At 38.9% G+C, this 24,530-nt stretch overlaps 1 protein-coding gene across 2 annotated transcripts in view; it reads left to right on the top strand.

Annotated features, from left to right (window-relative positions):
• The window catches only part of GLIS1 (GLIS family zinc finger 1), a 217,202-nt gene that overhangs the window by 146,995 nt on the left and 45,677 nt on the right, over window positions 1-24,530 (top strand). For both annotated transcript variants that reach the window (XM_088479355.1, XM_088479356.1), the window contains one exon: window positions 6,976-7,137. In XM_088479355.1, the coding sequence (XP_088335481.1) occupies window positions 6,976-7,137 (162 nt within the window). The remainder of the gene's footprint in view (window positions 1-6,975; window positions 7,138-24,530) is intronic.

The following is a 24,530-nucleotide window of genomic DNA, read 5'->3' as shown; positions in this document are numbered from 1 at the left end:
CTGTAGAAATGCGTTGGCTTAACCCACTCATTGCCAGGTGGATAAACGTTATATTCTTACTGAGTTGACAACAATACAAAATATTAAATGCTGAACATGGAATGTGGTCATAATACCAAAATTCAGGGTGCCACGCTTCGAATTCCGGTGCCGGAATCCCGACACCTGTTAAAATCCTGGCGCCGACATCCCGATGGTAAGTACTGGGGTTAAGGGCAGGGTTAGGGGTTAGGCACTGGGGAAAGGGTTAGAGTTAAACAGTGGGGGGGGGTTAGGTTTAGGCACTAGGGGGGAGGTTAGGTTTAGAGTGAAGGGAGGGAGGGTTAGGTTTAGGGTGCGGGGAGGAGGCGGTTAAGTTTAGGCACTAGGGGGGATGTTAGGTTTAGGCAGCGGGGAGAGGGGGAGGGTTAGGATACTGACCAATAGATGTCGGTATCCTAACCCTTTTGGGATGCCGGTGTTGAGATTCTCACCACTGGTATCCCGTACTCAACCCCTTGAATATAATTGGGCTGATGCAGAGTTGAACTTACACCTGATTGCAGACTGTAAACTTACGCCTGATTACAGAACGTAAACTTACGCCTGATTGCAGACTGTAAACTTACGCCTGATTACAGACCGTAAACTTACGCCTGATTGCAGACTGTAAACTTAAGCCAGATTGCATGCTCCGAAAATGGGCGCACACAAGTATGGGCATTTTGAGTTATACGCATTTCGATAGCGTTGACACTAACTACTGAAAAGACAGAACAGGGGTGTGAAGGGGCTTTTTTTTGGATAAGCAACATTCATTGAAGATATACTGAGACAAATACGGCCTGTGCAGACCTGCAAAACATTTAGGGCAAGATGTAATAAAGGGGTTAAATGTGGTCAGAACTCCGAAAACCACGTTTTCGTACCAAGCTCCGGAATGTGATACATCTTTAGATGGCGTTACCCAATAGAAGCCTATGGGCTTCTTTCCACAAATCCCCCTGAAACAACCCAATCGGATCCCTCACGTTGCAGAAGGATGCCCGAGAGGCATTTGGGTTATAAGCCCGGAGGTCCTGCATAAAACAGCTCTGATCAGGAGAGTGGTCCTTTGCTATTTCCTGGTTTCAAACCCGATAATTTGAATTTATTTTTGCTGCTATTCGCGGCAATTACAAATGTAATCAGAATCACAAGCAGAGAGTGGGCTATGGAAGGATCCTGTCCCTGTGATTTGTAATGAAGTGAAATGATCACAAAAGCAATAATTTTCGTGAGCCGGGCCGTTCTGCGCATTCGCAGTAAGCAGACCAGACATGTGCGACAGACATTGCCAGGAAGGGTTCTGGAGGGACCCTCTCTCAGTAATTTTTGCAAAATAGCAACTCCCAGATTTAAAGATATATCTATGGAGTATTTAATATTTCCTAGATATTATTATTATTAACGGTTTCTTATATAGCGCAGCATATTCCGTTGCGCTTTACAGTTGGAACATTAATAGAACAAAACTGGGTAATAACAGACAGATATATAGGTAGGAAGGCCCTGCTCGCAAGCTTACAATCTATAAGGAAATAGGCATTGATACACAAGGGTAGGTTCTATATATTCAATTGGTCCAGCCAGAATGCACAGTTTCTTGGTTGGCTGCATGATCCAGTCACACAGGAATGTCGGCCAAATGTCATGAGGATGTGAGAGAAGGACAGTGTGTGAGGTTATGTGTGGACTTTGAAAGGGGATGTAATTAGATATGGAAGCTATGAAGGTTATGTGGGTGGTTCTGGAATCTAATAAGCTTGCCTGAAGAGGTGGGTTTTCAGGGAACGCTTGAAGGATTGGAGACTAGATGTAAATCTTATTGTGCGTGGTAAAGTATTCCATAGAGTGGGTGCTGCCCGAAGAAAGTCCTGTAACCGTGAATGGGAGCAAGTAATGCGTGGGGATGAGAGACGCAGATCTTGTGCTGAGCGGAGAGGTCGGGTTGTGAGATATTTTGAGATGAGTGAAGAGATATATGTTGGTGCGGTTTGGTTAATGGTCTTATGTGTAAGTAAAAGCATTTTGTATTGAATACGGTAGAAGACTGGCAACCAATGGAGATGTGTCCCTGCTTTGCAATATTGATCAATTTTATGTAATGATTCCGCATATTAAAGCCATGCTTACCATCTGTTTTTATTTACTGTGCATTATTAATTGAAGATAATTATTTCAAATGCAAAAAAGCAGGGTGTGCTGGGGATTGAGTATGTACTGCATGTATGTGACTTGCCTAAAGCCTCCAACTTGGCAAGAAAAAAAAGTCTCTGCAAGCTATGAGCCTGATCCAGGGTTGTATGCAATTCCGATGGTTTGTGTACAACTTCCGATGGTGGGGGGCTGCGCATGTACATGATCCGTTATAGGTATGTGCAGAAAGGGTCCTGCGTCGTCGCATGCATTGCCGTCTAAGCCACAGCCTGATTGACTGGCTATAACCGATTGGGGCCGTGGAGGTGGTTGTGCAGAGCAGCATTCCTGAAGACGGGGGCGTGTCTCCCCCATTTTTTGGCAGTGCCATGGCCAACACAGCAGCGGATCACATAAGCATGACGGAGGCATCTATTAACACAAGACACTTCCTGCGGCATTTGCATAAGACGCAGCTGCTGTGTGTACTGCCACCATCTCCGAATCAGGCACTATTATAAAATATTGGTGCGATGCACAGCCCTGTTCCTGGAGCCTTTCCAGGGATTTCCTTGTTGCTACCCGGGCACCTCGAAGAGATGCACCCAATGATAAAATGGTGCTCAGATATTCTCGGGTAGTGAAATACTTTTAACTTGGGTCTCAATGTGTGCCATAAAGCCCCACTTATGCAGCAATCAGTTACATGGGAAAAACCTGTGTACCCAATAAAACAGATGAAATGAGTGCACTATTAAAAGAAAATGGCACCAAAACAGACCCGGGTGGGGATGCAATTGGGAAACTGGCTGCCTTAATACCGACAGCCGGCTTCCCTACTGTCATATCCCGGCCAGGGTGAAATGCCGGGCGTCTAGATGTAGACGCCTGACATTTTCCTGATGCCAGTAGACAGGCGCCCGGCATCCCGATCGAAGGGATGCCGGGCACCGCGAGCGGACAGCTGTGGTTTAGGTTTAGGGCATCCGGGGGGGGACTTAGGGTTAGGCACCCCCCCCGGTGGACTTAGGTTTAGGCAGCAGGAAAGGGGAGGGTTATGGTTAGGCTAGGGGGAGGGAGGGTTAGGGTTAGGCACCCCCGGGGGGGACTTAGGGTTAGGCACCCCGGGGGGGACTTAGATTTAGGCAGCGGGGAAGGGGGGGGTTAGGCACTTAGAGGGGGGAGTAGGGTTAGGCACTTGGGGGGGAGGTTAGGGTTAGGCACCCCTAAGGAGGGTTAGGGGTTAGGTTAGTTTATACTTACTTTAGGGATGATCGGTATTTCCAGCGCTGTTGGGCTTCCGCTGCCGGGAAGTCTGCTTCTGTCCGATTCCCCAGGATGACATCATTGTGACATCATCCTGCCGGGTTTTTTTTAATTTATTTTTGATGCAGTTTTTTTCCCAAATACTGTGATACTGTGTAAACCCGCAGACTTTTCTGTTAGCTTGACAAAGGACCAGTGCTGCCCAAAACGTTGCTGATTTGCTTGAGGCTCAGTAAATACTTTGGAGTTTAACCTTCAACGTGGAGTGCTGTGCTTTATTATCTATCTGTCTCAGCTCACCTCTGGCACCCTAATTATTCTACTGATAGTGGAATGTCCAGCTCCCCAGTTTTCTCTCCCTTTCCCTCGTCCTCCTCTCTTGTTTCCTACCGGGTAGCAGGGGCTTTTCTTTATCCGTTAATCTGGTACCTCTTCAGCTGGTACAGCTGCCAGTTTTCCCATGCTTGTCTGTACAGCACATTTGTAAGTGTAATATATTTAATACATTTTTTCAATAAAACATAATACAGTGCTTGATCTATGGGAAGGTTAATCTTTCATAACACACACCTGGTTGACTTATAAATTGTAGTTCCATGGCATTGGGAGATCTAGACATTGCCATCGTTTGAGATAATCTCTGTAATGTAACTGGCATTGCGAAGTAAACATTGTGTTACTGCCATGACTGTTCTTTATTACATTTATTATCTTTTGACTCATCTGTGAAACATTTACATCTTCTGGAACAAGCAAATAGGCCTCTCATTACACTGCAACGCTCATTAACCGTATGATTCTCCAATCATCAGCCGGTGTTCTACCCTCTGTAGCAAAATGCACTATTTAATACCCATTTATCAACGTTTAAGATGACAATGGACCTGGTTCAGAATTGTATGCTCGTGCTGCCGGGACATGTACTGAGACATCTCAGCTGTCCGCAACTGCGTACACATACACAGCATCAGATGCAGATCATTCAAACATCGACTTCCTAAGTGAGTGAGTGAGTCTATGCCCAAGTTTTTCTCCCCACTCCCCTATACCTCCCACAAAACTGCCCATTTTCCTTTCAATCTCTTGTCAATAAATCCTCTGGGCTAGCGTATTTTGCAATTCAATCGCCGCACGTCCACCTTGTTACAGTGACTCATTGCGCAGTTGTCCGATATTCGCTCAACTGCATACATTTCAGGATAGCGTACAATTGTGAATTAAGTCCAATATAAACAAATAAATGGAGTAATAATATCTGAATCCAGGTCATCATTGCACTCAGTATGCAGACTAGAAGAAGTTTGTAATGCACAGTTCACCTCCTCTCTACCTCATTTACTGGCCTATTAATCAGTATGCAGCGATAACCGATAACTTAGATTTTCTATTACTATATAGCAGCGATTTCAAATCTATTATCGATGCAATTTATAATTAAAATATCGCTGTATATCCAGCAACGGATCCAGATCTCTGGCTTGAGGTTCCAGTTCCACTTGTAAAAAATAAAATGAATACATTATATATATATATATATATATATATATATATTATATATGCTGTCATTGATTTAAATAACACTGGTGGGTTCTACTATTGGCGAAACACGTTTTCGCCAGAGAAAGGGCTTTTCTTCCTTTAGTAGACCCATCAGTTTTTGAACAGCATGCAATAGTTTTAGAGCAATACAATAATTTTACTTTAATGTGACCCTCCCTGGTCTTATGTGAAATGTGACCTCTTACTGTATCCTTCAATTCTTTTATGCCCCCTCCCTCCCCCGGTTCGCTCCCATGCCTCCCTCCCCGTATCATTTTATTACCTTTCCCCGGTACTCCAGTGTCTCTGCCCATATTTTAGCCCAGTCTCTATTTCTTACATGAGCCTTATTTGTTGTATGTCACTGTTTTTTTCCCTATATAGTATTGTAATATGTAACTATATAATTATCTCATTCTTCCCTCTCCTTTACATTTTCTTGCTTCTATTGATGTGTTGTTTTTACTCGCTGTATGACTATATACATATAATAAACATTTAAAAAAATAATAATTCTACTTTAATCATAGAGACCTCTCAGACCTCCCCTAACTTGAGAGTGAGCTGGCAGTTAATCTTAAATATCCGTCATTTATAAATTGCTGACAATCCAACTGACTGAAAGACAAGCTGAATATAATTCTTATATGTACAGGTTGAGTCTCCCATATCCAAATATTCCGAAATACGGAATATTCCGAAAAACGGAATACTTTTAGCATGACTGAGAAAGTGAAACCTTTGTGTTCTGATGGTTTAATGTACACAAACTTTGTTTAAAGCACAAATTATTAAAAATAGTGTATAACATAACCTTCAGGCTGTGTTTATAAGGTGTATATGAAACATAAATGAATTTCATGTATTTACGCACACTTTTTTTGATGCACAAAATTATTAAAAATATAGTATAAAATGACCTTCAGGCTATGTGTATAAGATGTATATAACACGTAAATGCATTCTGTGTTTAGATGTGGGTCCCATTCCCAAGATATTTCATTATTTTATGCAAATATTCCAAAATACGGAATATTCTGTTATCCAAAATACCCCTGGTCCCAAGCATTTTGGATATGGGAGACTCAACCTGTAATACACATGTAATGCTGTTCTTATAGCTTGAACACTATAAAACTAACATCAACTGTATAAAAACTGTATAAAACTAACATCAACTGTATAAAACTAACATCAACTGTATAAAAACTGTATAAAACTAACATCAACTGTATAAAACTAACATCAACTGTATAAAAACTGTATAAAACTAACATCAAACCCTTCATCAGTCAGTTCAACCATTGTTAGTGCTTGCTGACTGGCTGTAGCATAACTCTTCAAGGGGGAGATATCTCTTGAAGGGGGAGATGTATCAAACCTTGGTGAGAGATAAAGTACCAACCAATCAGCTTCTAACTGCCATTTTACAGGCTGTGTTTAAAAAAATGACTGTTAAAAGCAGATTGGTTGGTACTTTATCACTCACCAAGGTTTGATACATCTCCTCCAAGTGCTTGTTACTACCCTGTCTTTGCTGAAAAAAACATAATTTCACAAATACTTTAGGTCCTGATTCTGAGTTGGACGCATTGACGGCCACTTTTCTGTACGGCCGCAGCAGCCTACTTCCTTATGCTACAGCGAGAATCTGCCCACTGTTTTTACGCCCACAGCCGCAACTTTCATCCATGAGCATCTTGCCTGGCACTCACCGCATGCGGGGTGCAAAAGATCCTTCTGAAACAGTTGGCCAATTTCCGTCTACATGCTACGTTCGAGCACGGGACCTGGCACACATGCCCAGATGCCAATTTATTTGCCGCATGCGCAGAAAGCTGAAGTCTGCAAGTTCCATGCCCATTTCCACTCGTTTCACTGTGACTCAGAATCAGGCCCTTTGTCATTTCAAAAATATATTGTATTTACAAAAAAACTTTTTGAACGGACAGGCATAAAATCTGCTGTAATATGTGACAGATTAAATGGAAGTTTCCTGTAACTTTATTATAGTTTGAAGGCTGCAACAAGGCATTTTCTAGGCTGGAAAATCTGAAGATTCACCTACGGAGCCACACTGGGGAGAGGCCGTACCTGTGTCAACATCCCGGCTGTCAAAAGGCGTTTAGTAACTCCAGCGACCGAGCCAAACACCAGAGAACCCACCAAGACACGGTAAGAAATGGATGTAGACGTTGATGAGATGCCCATGGGGAATTTTAGGAGAAAATGTGTTTATAGAAGTTTACTAAAGAACACATTAAATCTAACTGGGGATATTTGAGCAACTGGAACTAAACGGCAACAAGAAAAGAAATGAATAGTTTTAAAAGCACAAGTAGGAAACAAATGTTTTGACTTACTTGAGCCATTGTATTTGTTCTTATGTATATATTAGTGCAGTGCAATGTCCATTTTACATTTGTATATTGTGCAGCATTCTGGATGTGAAGGGAATTGTCTAACGTTTGCACACTGAGAACATTGGGTTACAGTTAAAAAATTCTAACAGTTTCTGTCTCTCAGTTGACCCTTAAATTGTTCTACTTCCCCAATGAGAAGAATAATTTGAATCACTATCTGAAACTGGGACAGCTAGGGTTCTAGATCAGAACCATGGGCCTGATTCTCTACTGTCCGCAACTGCGATTACGCAGTCATTCGGCAGATTGTTGCGTACTGCGCAAGCATATGCATCATAATGTGCTTGCGCAAACTAGACATAGCTTTCAGGACTACGATCGCAATAACTAAGCAGACCCATCACAGAGCGATTGACAGGAAGTACCGTTTGTGGGTGGTAACGGGGGGGGGGGTGGACGGGCAAACGCAGGCGTGGCATTGCCTTTCAACGCCGTTGCAGAGGCGTGCATAAATTATTCACTGTGATGGTCTACGCAGCCTGAGGCCTGATAGCGTGTGTGGTTGTTAGCAATATTTGAGTAAGGTCAGGGCTTGTGCAAGTGTACGTGAGGCTGCCATGTTTTGCAGTCTTGCTAAACATTACTGATGTGTAGTAAGTAAAGTGGGCGTCATTATGTTATGCTGCGATCGCAATGGATTAGTTGAACTGCGTGCGTAATCACTATTGCATTCGCAGTTGCGTTCCGCAGTGAATCAGGCCCCATTTCCATGCAGCTATTCCTTTATAAGTTATTTGTTGTTCACACAGAGTGTAAAAGTTGGGCTCCCAGTGGAGAATGAAGGTTGTACGATCCCAGAGGAAGTTTGGTCCTAGACAGATGTCTCCCATGTAAAGCCTTTGAATTTAGAAGGCTTCTTACATGAGATTGTACGGGGTATTGATCAAGGAGTTTGCCAGGAAGTAAGGAGTAGGGAGACTGTGGGCTGATTCAGAGATGTACACAAACCCCATATTTTCACAGTTGAGCAATTATCGGTGGTCTGACATTACCGTTAGTCATAGCGAGCAATTGCCTGCAGTGTGATTGACAGTTTGGGAGCATTTGTGGGAGGTACCAGGAGAGTGGCAGCTAAAAGGCAGACGTGTTGAGACAGTTTGGGAGGGGGGGTAGTGGCACAGCTTGCGACTGCTATACCTTTACGCAGTCAAAATGGTTCCGGCGTCTTATATCCATCGCCCATTCTACACAGCCATGGGGTTACTCAGAAGTCCGATGACCGATCAGTGTGCATCAGATGGTTGCATCTTTGCACAAGCCACGAATCTGCGATGCCGCCAGTGGGCGCCTCATTTTAAATCTAGATGGCTGAGACATTTGCATATTTTCGCACATCTGCCGCATAGGGAATCGCAGCTGCGGGGACATTAGCATATATCTCTGAAACAAGCCCAGTAGCCGAGAGTTACTGCTTACTGAGGAGTAAATCCTAGGGGTAAATTTACTAAGATCGTGTTGGTGTAATTTTGCATTTCTGGGAGTATTTAGCCATTTTTATAAACACAGGAATTTACTTTAGAAAAAAAACGTGTGTATTTTTTCAATATTTTTTTTTTCAGGTGGACACCGGAGTTTTTGTACTTAAAATGTGGCCGTAAATACCAACACAAATTAATACACCATAATCTGAACACAGCAGTACATTCCATAGACAGGAATACAACACTGGAATTTACCAACAATCATGATTATAATCACGGGTGTACTCTAAGCAAACAAGGTTTAAAAATAGAAGTTGAAAATAGACCCCTTCCTCAGCAGCGTCTTTGGAAGAAACATACACTGATCAGTGTGATCAGTGTATGTTTCTGTCTATAATTAATAAACTAGAGGGTTAATTTAAAAAAAAAAAAATTACTTGGGGTCCTCCCCCCCAAAGCATAACCAGCCCATGGCTCCTGAGCCAGTCTTGGATCTGAAAATACAGGGAATAAACGTGTAGTGTCCCTGTATTTTACGAACCAGCACTGTGCTCCCTGAACCGAGTCCTGATGCCGGTGATGCCGCGCTGGGTACACAAGTGGCCAGTGCGGTAACTGGGGTGATGTGAACTGCATAATCATGGCTCACTCATGTGAGGGGGCGCTGTGAGCCCCTCAGCCCAGTGCAAAGCCAGGGGCGGGCGCGATCAGTGTGATCGCTCCTCCCCTCAGGCATGGAGATTACTCGCGGTTGCTAAGCAGCAGCCACAGGTAAATTGTACCCGCTCCCCCCCTCTCTGCGCCCCTGCCACTCACTGATATACAGTAGCACCAACAGTAGGTGGATCCAGAATGCTATGGGGAAAAAAATGGCTTAGATTTCCCCGTATTTTTAAACCAGCATCGGACTCAAACTAGCCGGTGTGTTTTGCCACAGCCAGAGACCTTTTCACCGGGTCCCCCCGGCCAAAGCATTAACACCCCAAGCTAGTCAGCCCAGACCGGGAATCTCAGGGGAGGTGGGAACCCCCACTAAAGGTATCCCCCCCTCTCCCAAGCACCCCAGGCTTAGGCTGAAGCCTGGGGCTCCTCCCTGCACCCCTGGCCGGTGGGCGCTGGGGTAATAGTGGGAGCCAGGGGCTGGTTATGCTTTGGTGGGGACCCCATGTAATTTTTTTAACAAAATGAACACTTTATGTAATTGAGTACAAACAATCAGCCTGCACATATCTTATCTCTCTAATATGTGCAGGCTGATTGTTCGGAAGGGAAACACGCACAGGAAACACGGAGATTAAACATGGGGAAACACGATCCTGACAAACATGGGGAGCTTGGTAAATTCCCGAACTTACCCACCTTTACTTCTCACAAATGGACACCTGTTTGTGAAAAAATCTTTCCAGGGGATAACTTACCATTTTACTGAGCCATTCTTTGCCAATATGTGCAGATGTGAGCCGGCAAGCCTTACCGTCGGTTTAGTGGAATAAGCTAAAGAAATCTTTGTGCCAGATATCTAGGCAAAAGGAAGAGAAAGCCAATATGCAAACTGCCACAGAAGTGGTTGCCATATGTACTAAGAAAACTGCATATGAGGAATGTAGGAAGAAGATATAAAATGGCATAAAGCTAGTCAAAAAGAGTGTAAACCTGCCATAAAATGTGAAAAGAGAACAAGTGATTTCACATTGTCAGTAAACAATGGTGACGACAAGACTGTTTTAAGTTATATGAGTCAAATTAAACACCAAAGGGAAGAACATTAGGGATAACAACTGAAAGTGGATCTGATGAAGGAAGCAAATAAATCTAATTTTGTTCTGTATTTACTATTGAGAATTGAAAGAAGTCACCTACGCAGGAGGGGAGAGATACGTACTGCAGTCTTATATGTTTGTACTACAAAGGATGCGTTACCTAAAATGACAAGAGTAAGAAATAGATGTTAATGGGTCCATATGCTATACATGCAAGAGTAATAAAAGAACTATGAGGGGTATTCAATAAGAAACGTTAACTTGACTGTCGAAGTTAACGTTTCATATTGGAGTTTTTTTCTGCGTTAAGGTATGGTGCGCGCTCCCACTTATCCCCGTATTCAATATAAAATTAACGAAAACGGGAAACTCCGAAGTTGGATTTGCGTAAAGTTACGAATTTTTCCTTAAAATAATTGTAAGACCCCCCTAAAGTTGTAAAAACATGGGGGATCACTATGGGTACCCCCGTTTTAGCCTTTAATTGAAAGTTGGGGATTTAAATAGCCGCAGCAGGTGTTTTTTTCCCGACATTGAAGAAGTGATGCAGAAGAGCACTTAGGTTATTTTTTTCGTTTTTTTTAAGTGGTCCCATCAAATTTGGGGTACATGAAATGGGTACTAGCATATTTTTAAGTCCCTAAAGTAAGTTTTTAAAAATTCTGCATTTGTGCATCTGCCGCTATAATTCTATTCTAGAAAACATCTGCCGCATACTTGCAGAATAGCCCTGAACCTATTTCCCTATTGTTAAACAATTTTAAAATGTCATTCCCAGGGGTGCAGGCTATTTTTTTTAAGCCTGCACCCCTAAACCCCAATTCTGCACTTTTTTTCGACACCTATTCAATGGTGAAAAGTTATCCCCGTTTTTTATCAAAGACTTTTCAAAACTGCGATAAGCCTTTGAAATTGAATACGGTGTAAAAGTAAAACCTGCGATAATGACGTCATACCTCCGATATTAACGCAAAAACGATGTTATCGCACCCATATTGAATACCCCTGTAAGAGTTCCTCTTTAAGTGCCATTAATGAAACTGTTTAATCAATTGCTGTTGGCAGGTGTGATTCCAGGTGTGTGGAACTACGTTTGCCCTAATCCACTAGAAACATATGATTAAATATAGTTTTCCGTGTAAAGCATTGCCAACCATCTCTGAATCAGGCCTTATGTCTTATAGATGGTCAAGCCCGTGGCACCACTAGAGGGGTGCGGAACGCACCGGATGTCACCTTCTGAAGGGGTGACACCAAAATGCCAGCTCCTCAGTGACCAAGAGGCGGGCACTGCACTGTCATGTTATTATTGTGTAGCTCCCGATCACTGAGGAGGAGCCGGCAGAGCGGGGGCAGCCTCTGGGGGCAGCTCGGCATCTCAGGAGTTCTGGGCCCCGCCCACAGAGTAATAAAACCGCCACTGCAGGGTATCACAGTAGATTGAGAGGAAAAGAGGCCCCTTTGTCTGGTAAACTTTTGTGTCAGACTCACAAATTACATTACTAGATTAGATATCCTCATGATTAAAGCAAAGTTGGTTCTCATGGCTCACACATTCATACATTTGGCCAGAATATCAGCAGAGAGTGCTGGGAGAGCATGTTAACTCTCTGTCCAATATGGGTAATAGGAATATAATAAAACGTTATATATTTATTCATGTCCTAAATTAGACTAAGCAATAGCTGGCTACATTTAATTGTAGCATTACCGCATGGGGTTTAAGAGCCAAGAGAAAAAAAAAATTATAAACACACAACGTTCTATACTTAATATCTATTACCTAATAAATGCTGGCCCTGTTTACTGGTAAACAGCTGTGTGCAATGCAATATTGTCGCTTGGCTGGCCAGCAAGCCTGTAGTCACTGTGCTAGGTGACACTTTACTGACTGAAATGTATTTATGTCTTCAAGATTCAGTTAAGCCCAAAACAGAAAATACTTTTTAATGGAAAACATTTATTTTAAGGTTCTATATAAAAGACTTTTATACATATGAAAGTCATAAATGATTTATAAGTTTAAAAAGTGCAGCACATATGCCCTTCTGCTATATATACCTTTGTTTGTGTAGTGTCTGGTGAGTAAAGGGGAATTGTATCAAATCTTTATGAGAGATATAGGGGTCTAGTTACTAAGCAGTGTTAGGAGTGAAAAGTGATAAGAAAGTAATAAGGTGCCAGCCAATCAGCTCCCAACTGTCATTTTTCAAACACAGCCTGTGAGATGACAGTTGGGAGCTGATTGGCTGTTGGCACCTTATCACTCTCATCACTTTTCACTCTGTCTCCTAACACTGCTTAGTAAATAGACCCCAAAGTGCCTATAGCAACCTATCAGCTTCTAGCTTTCATTTATATAGTATTTTTTTTTTCTTTTTAAATAATAGGGAAAAATCTGACTTGGAAAAAAATCGGGCGTATATTTGCCAGTATGCAGAGTAATACGCACTCGCCCTTTATGTGTACGCTTGGTTTACTTTGAATCATCATCTCGACACACTTGCAGTTACTCTATACTAGGTGCAAAAGTTACACCTGGAAACAAGAGTAATATTCTTGGGTCAGGGGTGTATTAATATGCCCGAGAGGGCCCCGTTTGCAGCGGCCCCCTCATCTGAGCAGCAGCCACAACCAGGCATCTTTTCTTGCTCCGGCAATCAGGTCCCTCCTCCCCGGCGCCATCTTCCCAAGGAAGATGGCGCATGCGCACTAGAGAGCAAAAGGCTCTAGCACAGTGCCAGAGTCTTTACTATGACTTGCAGCGCCATTTTCCCGAAGGTGTCACAGGGAAAATGTCGCCATGGAGGAGGAGGAGGGACCCGCTTGCCGGAGTAAAGTAAATAAACTTTGAGTGCAGGGTGTGCGGTGCAGGGCACCCTGGACTCAGAGCCCATGTGCAACGTACACCCTGCACCCATTATATTTATGCCCGTGGGTGTAACTACCATAGGTGCAAGTGGTGCAGCTGCTATGTTGCTGAGGGGGGCCCATCGTCCTTTTCAAAATTGCATATATTTCTCACCATTGGGTGGTACATAGGGACCCTTACAAACTATTGCTATGGGACCTTCAAATACCTAGTTACGCCCCTGATTACGCCTATGGCTTGGGTCCAGTCTGCATAACTGCAGTTGATATGTCCTCACTAAACTCTGCCGACATGAGAACGCCCCCAGTTACCTACCCAGTTACACCTCATTGTATAGATCAGGGGTGTGGAACCTTTTTTCTGCTGAGGGCCATTTTGATATGTATAACATTATTCCCAGGCCCGGTGCAGGCCACGCCTCTCCGTAGACATCACACGGGGGCGGGGCCACAATCACCATTGATTGCAGCAATGCCCAGAGCATCCTGAAGATGCTCCGGCGAGCTGTAAGGGTAGCAGTGCGACGGTCCAGGTGGCACTGCTGCATAGAGTCTGACAGCAGGGTGCCATTCTAGGCACCCTGATAGCCAGATGAGGCAAGCAGAAAAAATCTCCGAGGGCCAGACCAAATGATTCCGAGAGCCTTATACGGCCCCAGGGCCTGAGGTTCCCCATCCCTGGTATAGATGATTGAAATACATACGACTCTGCATTGCAGGTACTTGTGAACGCTAATTTGCAGAGCACGCTCAATGCAAAACTTGCAAGACAATTTCTAAAAACAGTTGTACGTTCAACCCTCTATCAGCCGTTTTGTTAGAATTTAGTTCCACGTTATCTTGAAATTGCCACCTATATACAGTGGAGGCAGCCATTTTGTGGGATAAACAAGTATTTATAAACCCGTAGCCAAATTAGCTCGCTAGGAATATATGACATCACTGAAGTACAGTGTTTGTGCCTCAATGATGTCACTAGTGCCTAGGGAATAGATGGACTGCATTGTCTTGAGCATTCATTCAGCCAATAAAGTTTGTATAGGTGACAATTAGGTTGATGTCAAAGCGCTTTAAATGCTAGCCCAGTGGTTCACAAACTGTGTGCAGTGGCACCCTTGGGTGCCTCAGTGCCCTTGTAGGGGTGCCTCGGGTTGGTGGTCCAGTACCAAATAAAATGATTTTTAGTCCGTGTGATAGGCAAAACCAGTGCTAATGGCTGCCAATCAAAAAAAAATATGCGGACTAATAGGGGAATTCAATATGGGTTCGAAAACTCAGTTTTTGCGTTAATATCGCACCTATGACGTCATTATCGCAGGTTTTAGTTTTACACTGTATTCAATTTCAAAGACTTTTCGCAGGTTCAAAAAGTCTTTGACAAAAAACGGGGATAACTTTTCACCACTGAATAGGTGGCAAAAAAAAGTGTAGAATTGGGGTTTAGGGGTGCAGCTTTAAAAAAAATAGCCTGCACCCCTGGGAATTACATTTTAAAATTAACTGTGTCAAAAAAAAATAATAATAAAATAGGGACACCCCAAAAAATTTATTTAAAAATTGGGGTAATAAAAAAAAATAGGGGAAAATGTGTTTAAAAATAGGGAAATGGTTCAGGGCTATTCTGCAAGTATGCGGCAGGTGTTTTCTAGAATAGGCTATTAGCGGCAGGTGCATAGTTGCAGAAGTTTTAAAACTTACTTTAGGGACATAAAAATATGCTAGTACCCATTTCATGTACCCCAAATTTGATGGGACCACTTAAAAAAACTAAAAAAATAACCTAAGTGCTCTTCTGCAACACTTCTTCAATGTCGGGAAAAAAACACCTGCTGCGGCTATTTAAATCCCCGACTTTCATTTACAGGCTAAAACGGGGGTACCCATAGTGATCCCCCATGTTTTTAAAACTTTAGGGGGGTCCTACAATTTTTTTAAGGAAAATTTCGTAACTTTACGCAAATCCCACTTCGCAGGCTCCTGTTTTCGTTAGTTTCATATTGAATGCGGGGATAAGCAGGCGCACGCCCGATACTTTATCCCAGGTAAAAGCTCCGATATGAAACGTAAACTTCGACAGCAAAGTTTACGTTTCATATTGAATTCCCCTCTATGGGTGATAAATAAGAACAATTTGCTTAAAAATTTAATTTTTGCTGAATTTCTCAATAAGAAACTTTTGTTTCAGGAGTGCCGTGGAAAAAATGCTGATACTCTAGGGCGCCGTGATTCTAATAAGTTTGGGAACCACTGCGCTAGCGCTTAGAGCTGGAAAGTAGTAGCGTTCGTACCGTATTAGTGTAATTGCTGCCTTGCTGACACATTGAAGGGGGAATGCAGTTCCCTTTTCACCCATGAGCAGTTATGCTCAGAACATGTCTCATGCGGAACTGAATCACTACCACGTGACATGGGAGGAGCGAGCCCTTTCCTTCAGCCTGTCAGTACAGGAGTGAGTGACTGCTATACCCTACTAGTATTCAGCCACCCGTTTAACGCCTTCTTGCTCTTTAGCACACCCGGGGCACCAACCAGGGTGCAGTGTCCTGGGGATAGTACCATCACTGCCCCTTGGCACCTGAATTTGACTTGCTGCTGCAGAGCCACCCAAAGAATCCAAAGAACACTCTGGGCAGTGCTTTACTGCCCTGCCCCCCAGCATGACATGATTTTAAATTTTTTACACTTTGTGGGATTGTGGGGGGGAAACGGGGAGTGTCTGCACAGGGTGGAAAATTGCCCTGCACCGACCGGACGGTTGCTAGTAGGGGAGACCAGAATATAGAATCCATATTAATTTGGTATTTGTCCCACACACATGGAAGCATCTGGGCATTTCTTTACTACAGTCATCATATGTGATTGGTGGATAATGTTAGCGTCCGTAATGTATTGTGCAACTTTTACACTTTGCTGACTTTATCTTACTGACTTACGTCTGTCTCTTTCTTTTCTCTCTGTCTGAAATGTAAATTACAGCAGAAAGGTAAAGTAAAATATTTCTTATATTTGTTTCTGTGACACTAACGGACACATCATGTACAGTATATAACATATAATATGTGTTACACAGATGTGTCCTCCTATATCTACCCTCAGTACGGCACGGACCCGGCACGCCAAGAGGGGCTTTTTAGCACAACTGCAGCAAAGATGTATAAGGACACATCTGTACATGAACATGTTCAGGAGGTGAAGCCAAGTATCCCTATTGTTGCTAATGAGCCAGATTGAGGCTGGGCTGCATTATATAGCAAACACTCCTTACAAACCGCTTTTTATCCAGACGTCAACATATGATTAAAGAGATTTTGTAACGTGCTGGGAGTATGTTGGCGCTATATAAATAGATGTAATAAGTATAATGTATGAACATTTTTCACATGCCATGAAATATGTGGTTGATCGTTAGTGAGTGTTAAGTGGTTTATAATTTCTATTTAAGCATATACAGAAATGTGTTTCTTATTATTTGCATAGTAGACAAACAATATTTACATTGTCAAACTCTCATGTGAACCATATTGTTACAATCAGAAAGTAATTATGTTACTAATTATAATCGGGCATATGTGGCGTCATTGGTTTATCATTCAGCACTAGAGAGACACTGTTGTAACATTATAATAACAGTTTAGAACATTAGATTATATGATCTCCAGTTTAAATTATAATAAAATTAAAAGTAAACAATTTAGGGGGAGATGTATAAAACCTTGCCTGTAAAATGACAGTAAGAAGCTGATTGGTTGGTACTCTCTCTCTCCAAGGTTTGATACATGTCCCCCACAATATAGATATACAAGGCTACAGGCATTGAGAATCGGTACAGTACTCAGAACTGTAAAGTGCTATATAATAGTCACATCATCTCCAGTAGTTTATTTATACGGATATGATGTCACCACCTAGCATGTGATAGTAAGTAATGAGATAGCGGAGTACCAATTGGTCACATCGTGTTGTTATATGTTCATGTCACTTGCGTGTTGTGTTTATATACAGTATTTATTGAGCCAGCTGCTCTGCTTGTTTTACAGTAATAGTTTATATGTTACCACTATCAGATACAGTAATAGTTTATATGTTACCACTATCAGATACAGTAACAGTTTATATGTTACCACTATCAGATACAGTAATAGATTATAATGTTACCACTATCAGATACAGTAACAGTTTATAATGTTACCACTATCAGATACAGTATTAGTTTATATGTTACCACTATCAGATACAGTATTAGTTTACATGTTACCACTATCACATACAGTAATAGTTTATATGTTACCACTATCAGATACAGTATTAGTTTATATGTTACCACTATCACATACAGTATTAGTTTATATGTTACCACTATCAGATACAGGAATAGTTTACATGTTACCACTATCAGATACAGGAATAGTTTATATGTTACCACTATCAGATACAGTAATAGTTTATAATATTAGCACTATCAGATACAGTAATAGTTTATATGTTACCACTATCGTATACAGTAATAGTTTATATGTTACCACTATCAGATACAGTAATAGTTGATATGTTAGCACTGTCAGATACGGTAATAGTTTATAATGTCACCACTATCAGATACAGGAATAGTTTATATGTTACCACTATCACATACAGTAATAGTTTATATGTTACCACTATCAGATACAGTAATAGTTTATATGTTACCACTATCAGATACGGTAATGGTTTATAATGTTACCACTATCAGATACGGTAATGGTTTATATGTTACCACTATCAGATATGGTAATAGTTTATAATGTCACCACTATCAGATACAGGAATAGTTTATATGTTACCACTATCACATACAGTAATAGTTTATATGTTACCACTATCAGATACAGTAATAGTTTATATGTTACCACTATCAGATACGGTAATGGTTTATAATGTTACCACTATCAGATACAGTAATGGTTTATATGTTACCACTATCAGATATGGTAATAGTTTATATGTTACCACTGTCAGATACGGTAATAGTTTATATGTTACCACTATCAGATACGGTAATAGTTTATAATATTACCACTATCAGATACAGTAATAGTTTAAATGTTACCACTATCAGATACAGTAATAGTTTATAATATTACCACTATCAGATACAGTAATAGTTTATATGTTACCACTATCAGATACAGTAATAGTTTATAATGTTACCACTATCAGATACGGTAATGGTTTATATGTTGCCACTATCAGATACAGTAATAGTTTATATGTTACCACTATCAGATACAGTAATAGTTTATAATATTACCACTATCAGATACAGTAATAGTTTATATGTTACCACTATCAGATACAGTAATAGTTTATAATGTTACCACTATCAGATACGGTAATGGTTTATATGTTGCCACTATCAGATACAGTAATAGTTTATAATGTTACCACTATCAGATACAGTAATAGTTTATATGTTACCACTATCAGATACAGTAATAGTTTATATGTTACCACTGTCAGATACAGTAATAGTTTATAATGTTACCACTATCAGATACGGTAATGGTTTATATGTTACCACTATCAGATACAGTAATGGTTTATAATGTTACCACTATCAGATACAGTAATGGTTTATAATGTTACCACTGTCAGATACAGTAATAGTTTATATGTTACCACTATCAGATACAGTAATAGTTTATAATATTACCACTATCAGATACAGTAATAGTTTATATGTTACCACTATCAGATACAGTAATAGTTTATATGTTACCACTGTCAGATACGGTAATAGTTTATAATGTTATCACTATCAGATACGGTAATGGTTTATAGGTTACCACTATCAGATACGGTAATAGTTTATATGTTACCACTATCAGATACGGTAATAGTTTATATGTTACCACTGTCAGATACAGTAATAGTTTATAATGTTACCACTATCAGATACGGTAATGGTTTACATGTTACCACTATCAGATACGGTAATGGTTTATATGTTACCACTATCAGATACGGTAATAGTTTATATGTTACCACTGTCAGATACAGTAATAGTTTATATGTTACCACTGTCAGATACAGTAATAGTTTATAATGTTACCACTATCAGATACGGTAATGGTTTATAATGTTACCACTATCAGGTACGGTAATGGTTTATATGTTACCACTATCAGATACGGTAATAGTTTATATGTTACCACTATCAGATACGGTAATAGTTTATATGTTACCACTATCAGATACGGTAATAGTTTATATGTTACCACTATCAGATACAGTAATAGTTTATATGTTACCACTATCAGATACAGTAACAGTTTATATGTTACCACTATCAGATACAGTAATAGTTTATATGTTACCACTGTCAGATACTGTAATAGTTTATAATGTTACCACTATCAGATACGGTAATGGTTTATATGTTACCACTATCAGATACAGTAATGGTTTATAATGTTACCACTATCAGATACAGTAATGGTTTATAATGTTACCACTGTCAGATACAGTAATAGTTTATATGTTACCACTATCAGATACAGTAATAGTTTATAATATTACCACTATCAGATACAGTAATAGTTTATATGTTACCACTATCAGATACAGTAATAGTTTATATGTTACCACTGTCAGATACGGTAATAGTTTATAATGTTATCACTATCAGATACGGTAATGGTTTATATGTTACCACTATCAGATACGGTAATAGTTTATATGTTACCACTGTCAGATACGGTAATAGTTTATAATGTTATCACTATCAGATACGGTAATGGTTTACATGTTACCACTATCAGATACGGTAATGGTTTATATGTTACCACTATCAGATACGGTAATAATTTATATGTTACCACTGTCAGATACAGTAATAGTTTATATGTTACCACTGTCAGATACAGTAAGTTTATAATGTTACCACTATCAGATACGGTAATGGTTTATAATGTTACCACTATCAGATACAGTAATAGTTTAAATGTTACCACTATCAGATACAGTAATAGTTTATAATATTACCACTATCAGATACGGTAATAGTTTATATGTTACCACTGTCAGATACAGTAATAGTTTATATGTTACCACTGTCAGATACAGTAATAGTTTATAATGTTACCACTATCAGATACGGTAATGGTTTATAATGTTACCACTATCAGGTACGGTAATGGTTTATATGTTACCACTATCAGATACGGTAATAGTTTATATGTTGCCACTATCAGATATGGTAATAGTTTATATGTTACCACTATCAGATACGATAATAGTTTATAATGTTACCACTATCAGATACGGTAATGGTTTATAATGTTACCACTATCAGATACGGTAATGGTTTATATGTTACCACTATCAGATACGGTAATAGTTTATATGTTACCACTATCAGATATGGTAATAGTTTATATGTTACCACTGTCAGATACGGTAATAGTTTATAATGTTACCACTATCAGATACGGTAATGGTTTATATGTTACCACTATCAGATACAGTAATAGTTTATATGTTACCACTATCAGATACGGTAATAGTTTATAATATTACCACTGTCAGATACTGTAATAGTTTATAATATTACCACTGTCAGAAACAGTAATAGTTTATAATGTTACCACTGTCAGATACAGTAATAGTTTATATGTTATCACTATCAGATACAGTAATAGTTTATATGTTACCACTATCAGATACGGTAATGGTTTATAATGTTACCACTATCAGATATGGTAATGGTTTATATGTTACCACTATCAGATACGGTAATAGTTTATAATATTACCACTATCAGATACAGTAATAGTTTATAATGTTACCACTATCAGATACAGTAATAGTTTATATGTTATCACTATCAGATACAGCAATAGTTTATATGTTACCACTATCACATACAGTAATAGTTTATATGTTACCACTATCAGATACAGTAATAGTTTATATGTTACCACTATCAGATACAGTAATAGTTTATAAGGTTACCACTATCAGATACGGTAATGGTTTATATGTTGCCACTATCAGATACAGTAATAGTTTATAATGTTACCACTATTAGATACAGTAATAGTTTATATGTTACCACTATCAGATACAGTAATAGTTTATATGTTACCACTATCAGATACAGTAACAGTTTATATGTTACCACTATCAGATACAGTAATAGTTTATATGTTACCACTATCAGATACAGTAATAGTTTATATGTTACCACTGTCAGATACAGTAATAGTTTATAATTTTACCACTATCAGATACGGTAATGGTTTATATATGTTACCACTATCAGATACGGTAATGGTTTATATGTTACCACTATCAGATACGGTAATAGTTTATATGTTACGACTATCAGATACGGTAATAGTTTATATGTTACGACTATCAGATACGGTAATAGTTTATAATGTTACGACTATCAGATACGGTAATGGTTTATAATGTTACCACTATCAGATACGGTAATGGTTTATATGTTACCACTATCAGATACGGTAATAGTTTATATGTTACCACTATCAGATACGGTAATAGTTTATATGTTACCACTATCAGATATGGTAATAGTTTATATGTTACCACTGTCAGATACGGTAATAGTTTATAATGTTACCACTATCAGATACGGTAATGGTTTATATGTTACCACTATCAGATACAGTAATAGTTCATATGTTACCACTATCAGATACAGTAATAGTTTATATGTTACCACTATCAGATACTGTAATAGTTTATAATATTACCACTGTCAGAAACAGTAATAGTTTATAATGTTACCACTATCAGATACAGTAATAGTTTATATGTTACCACTATCAGATACAGAAATAGTTTATATGTTACCACTATCAGATACAGAAATAGTTTATAATATTACCACTGTTAGATACAGTAATAGTTTATATGTTACCACTATCAGATACTGTAATAGTTTATAATATTACCACTGTCAGAAACAGTAATAGTTTATAATATTACCACTGTCAGAAACAGTAATAGTTTATATGTTACCACTATCAGATACAGAAATAGTTTATAATATTACCACTGTTAGATACAGTAATAGTTTATATGTTACCACTATCAGATACAGTAATAGTTTATAATATTACCACTGTCTGATACAGTAATAGTTTATATGTTACCACTATCAGATACAGTAATAGTTTATAATATTACCACTGTCAGATACAGTAATAGTTTATAATGTTACCACTATCAGATACAGTAATAGTTTATATGTTACCACTGTCAGATACAGTAATAGTTTATATGTTACCACTATCAGATACAGTAATAGTTTATATGTTACCACTATCAGATACAGTAATAGTTTATATGTTACCACTGTCAGATACAGTAATAGTTTATATGTTACCACTGTCAGATACAGTATTAGTTTATATGTTACCACTGTCAGATACAGTAATAGTTTATAATGTTACCACTATCAGATACGGTAATGGTTTATAATGTTACCACTATCAGATACGGTAATGGTTTATATGTTACCACTATCAGATACGGTAATAGTTTATATGTTACCACTATCAGATACGGTAATAGTTTATATGTTACCACTATCAGATACGGTAATAGTTTATATGTTACCACTATCAGATACAGTAACAGTTTATATGTTACCACTATCAGATACAGTAATAGTTTATATGTTACCACTGTCAGATACTGTAATAGTTTATAATGTTACCACTGTCAGATACTGTAATAGTTTATAATGTTACCACTATCAGATACGGTAATGGTTTATATGTTACCACTATCAGATACAGTAATGGTTTATAATGTTACCACTATCAGATACAGTAATGGTTTATAATGTTACCACTGTCAGATACAGTAATAGTTTATATGTTACCACTATCAGATACAGTAATAGTTTATAATATTACCACTATCAGATACAGTAATAGTTTATATGTTACCACTATCAGATACAGTAATAGTTTATATGTTACCACTGTCAGATACGGTAATAGTTTATAATGTTATCACTATCAGATACGGTAATGGTTTATATGTTACCACTATCAGATACGGTAATAGTTTATATGTTACCACTGTCAGATACGGTAATAGTTTATAATGTTATCACTATCAGATACGGTAATGGTTTACATGTTACCACTATCAGATACGGTAATGGTTTATATGTTACCACTATCAGATACGGTAATAATTTATATGTTACCACTGTCAGATACAGTAATAGTTTATATGTTACCACTGTCAGATACAGTAATAGTTTATAATGTTACCACTATCAGATACGGTAATGGTTTATAATGTTACCACTATCAGGTACGGTAATGGTTTATATGTTACCACTATCAGATACGGTAATAGTTTATATGTTACCACTATCAGATACGGTAATAGTTTATATGTTACCACTGTCAGATACGGTAATAGTTTGTAATGTTATCACTATCAGATACGGTAATGGTTTACATGTTACCACTCTCAGATACGGTAATGGTTTATATGTTACCACTATCAGATACGGTAATAGTTTATATGTTACCACTGTCAGATACAGTAATAGTTTATATGTTACCACTGTCAGATACAGTAATAGTTTATAATGTTACCACTATCAGATACGGTAATGGTTTATAATGTTACCACTATCAGGTACGGTAATGGTTTATATGTTACCACTATCAGATACGGTAATAGTTTATATGTTGCCACTATCAGATATGGTAATAGTTTATATGTTACCACTATCAGATACGGTAATAGTTTATAATGTTACCACTATCAGATACGGTAATGGTTTATAATGTTACCACTATCAGATACGGTAATGGTTTATATGTTACCACTATCAGATACAGTAATAGTTTATATGTTACCACTATCAGATATGGTAATAGTTTATATGTTACCACTGTCAGATACGGTAATAGTTTATAATGTTACCACTATCAGATACGGTAATGGTTTATATGTTACCACTATCAGATACAGTAATAGTTTATATGTTACCACTATCAGATACGGTAATAGTTTATAATATTACCACTGTCAGATACTGTAATAGTTTATAATATTAC

Source organism: Taudactylus pleione, unplaced genomic scaffold, assembly GCF_031769625.1.
Source record: "Taudactylus pleione unplaced genomic scaffold, aTauple2 ptg000230l, whole genome shotgun sequence".
In the NCBI taxonomy this organism is placed as follows: domain Eukaryota; kingdom Metazoa; phylum Chordata; class Amphibia; order Anura; family Myobatrachidae; genus Taudactylus; species Taudactylus pleione.
Note: the sequence above shows the minus strand (reverse complement) of the source record. Positions and strands in the feature narration are given on the sequence as shown.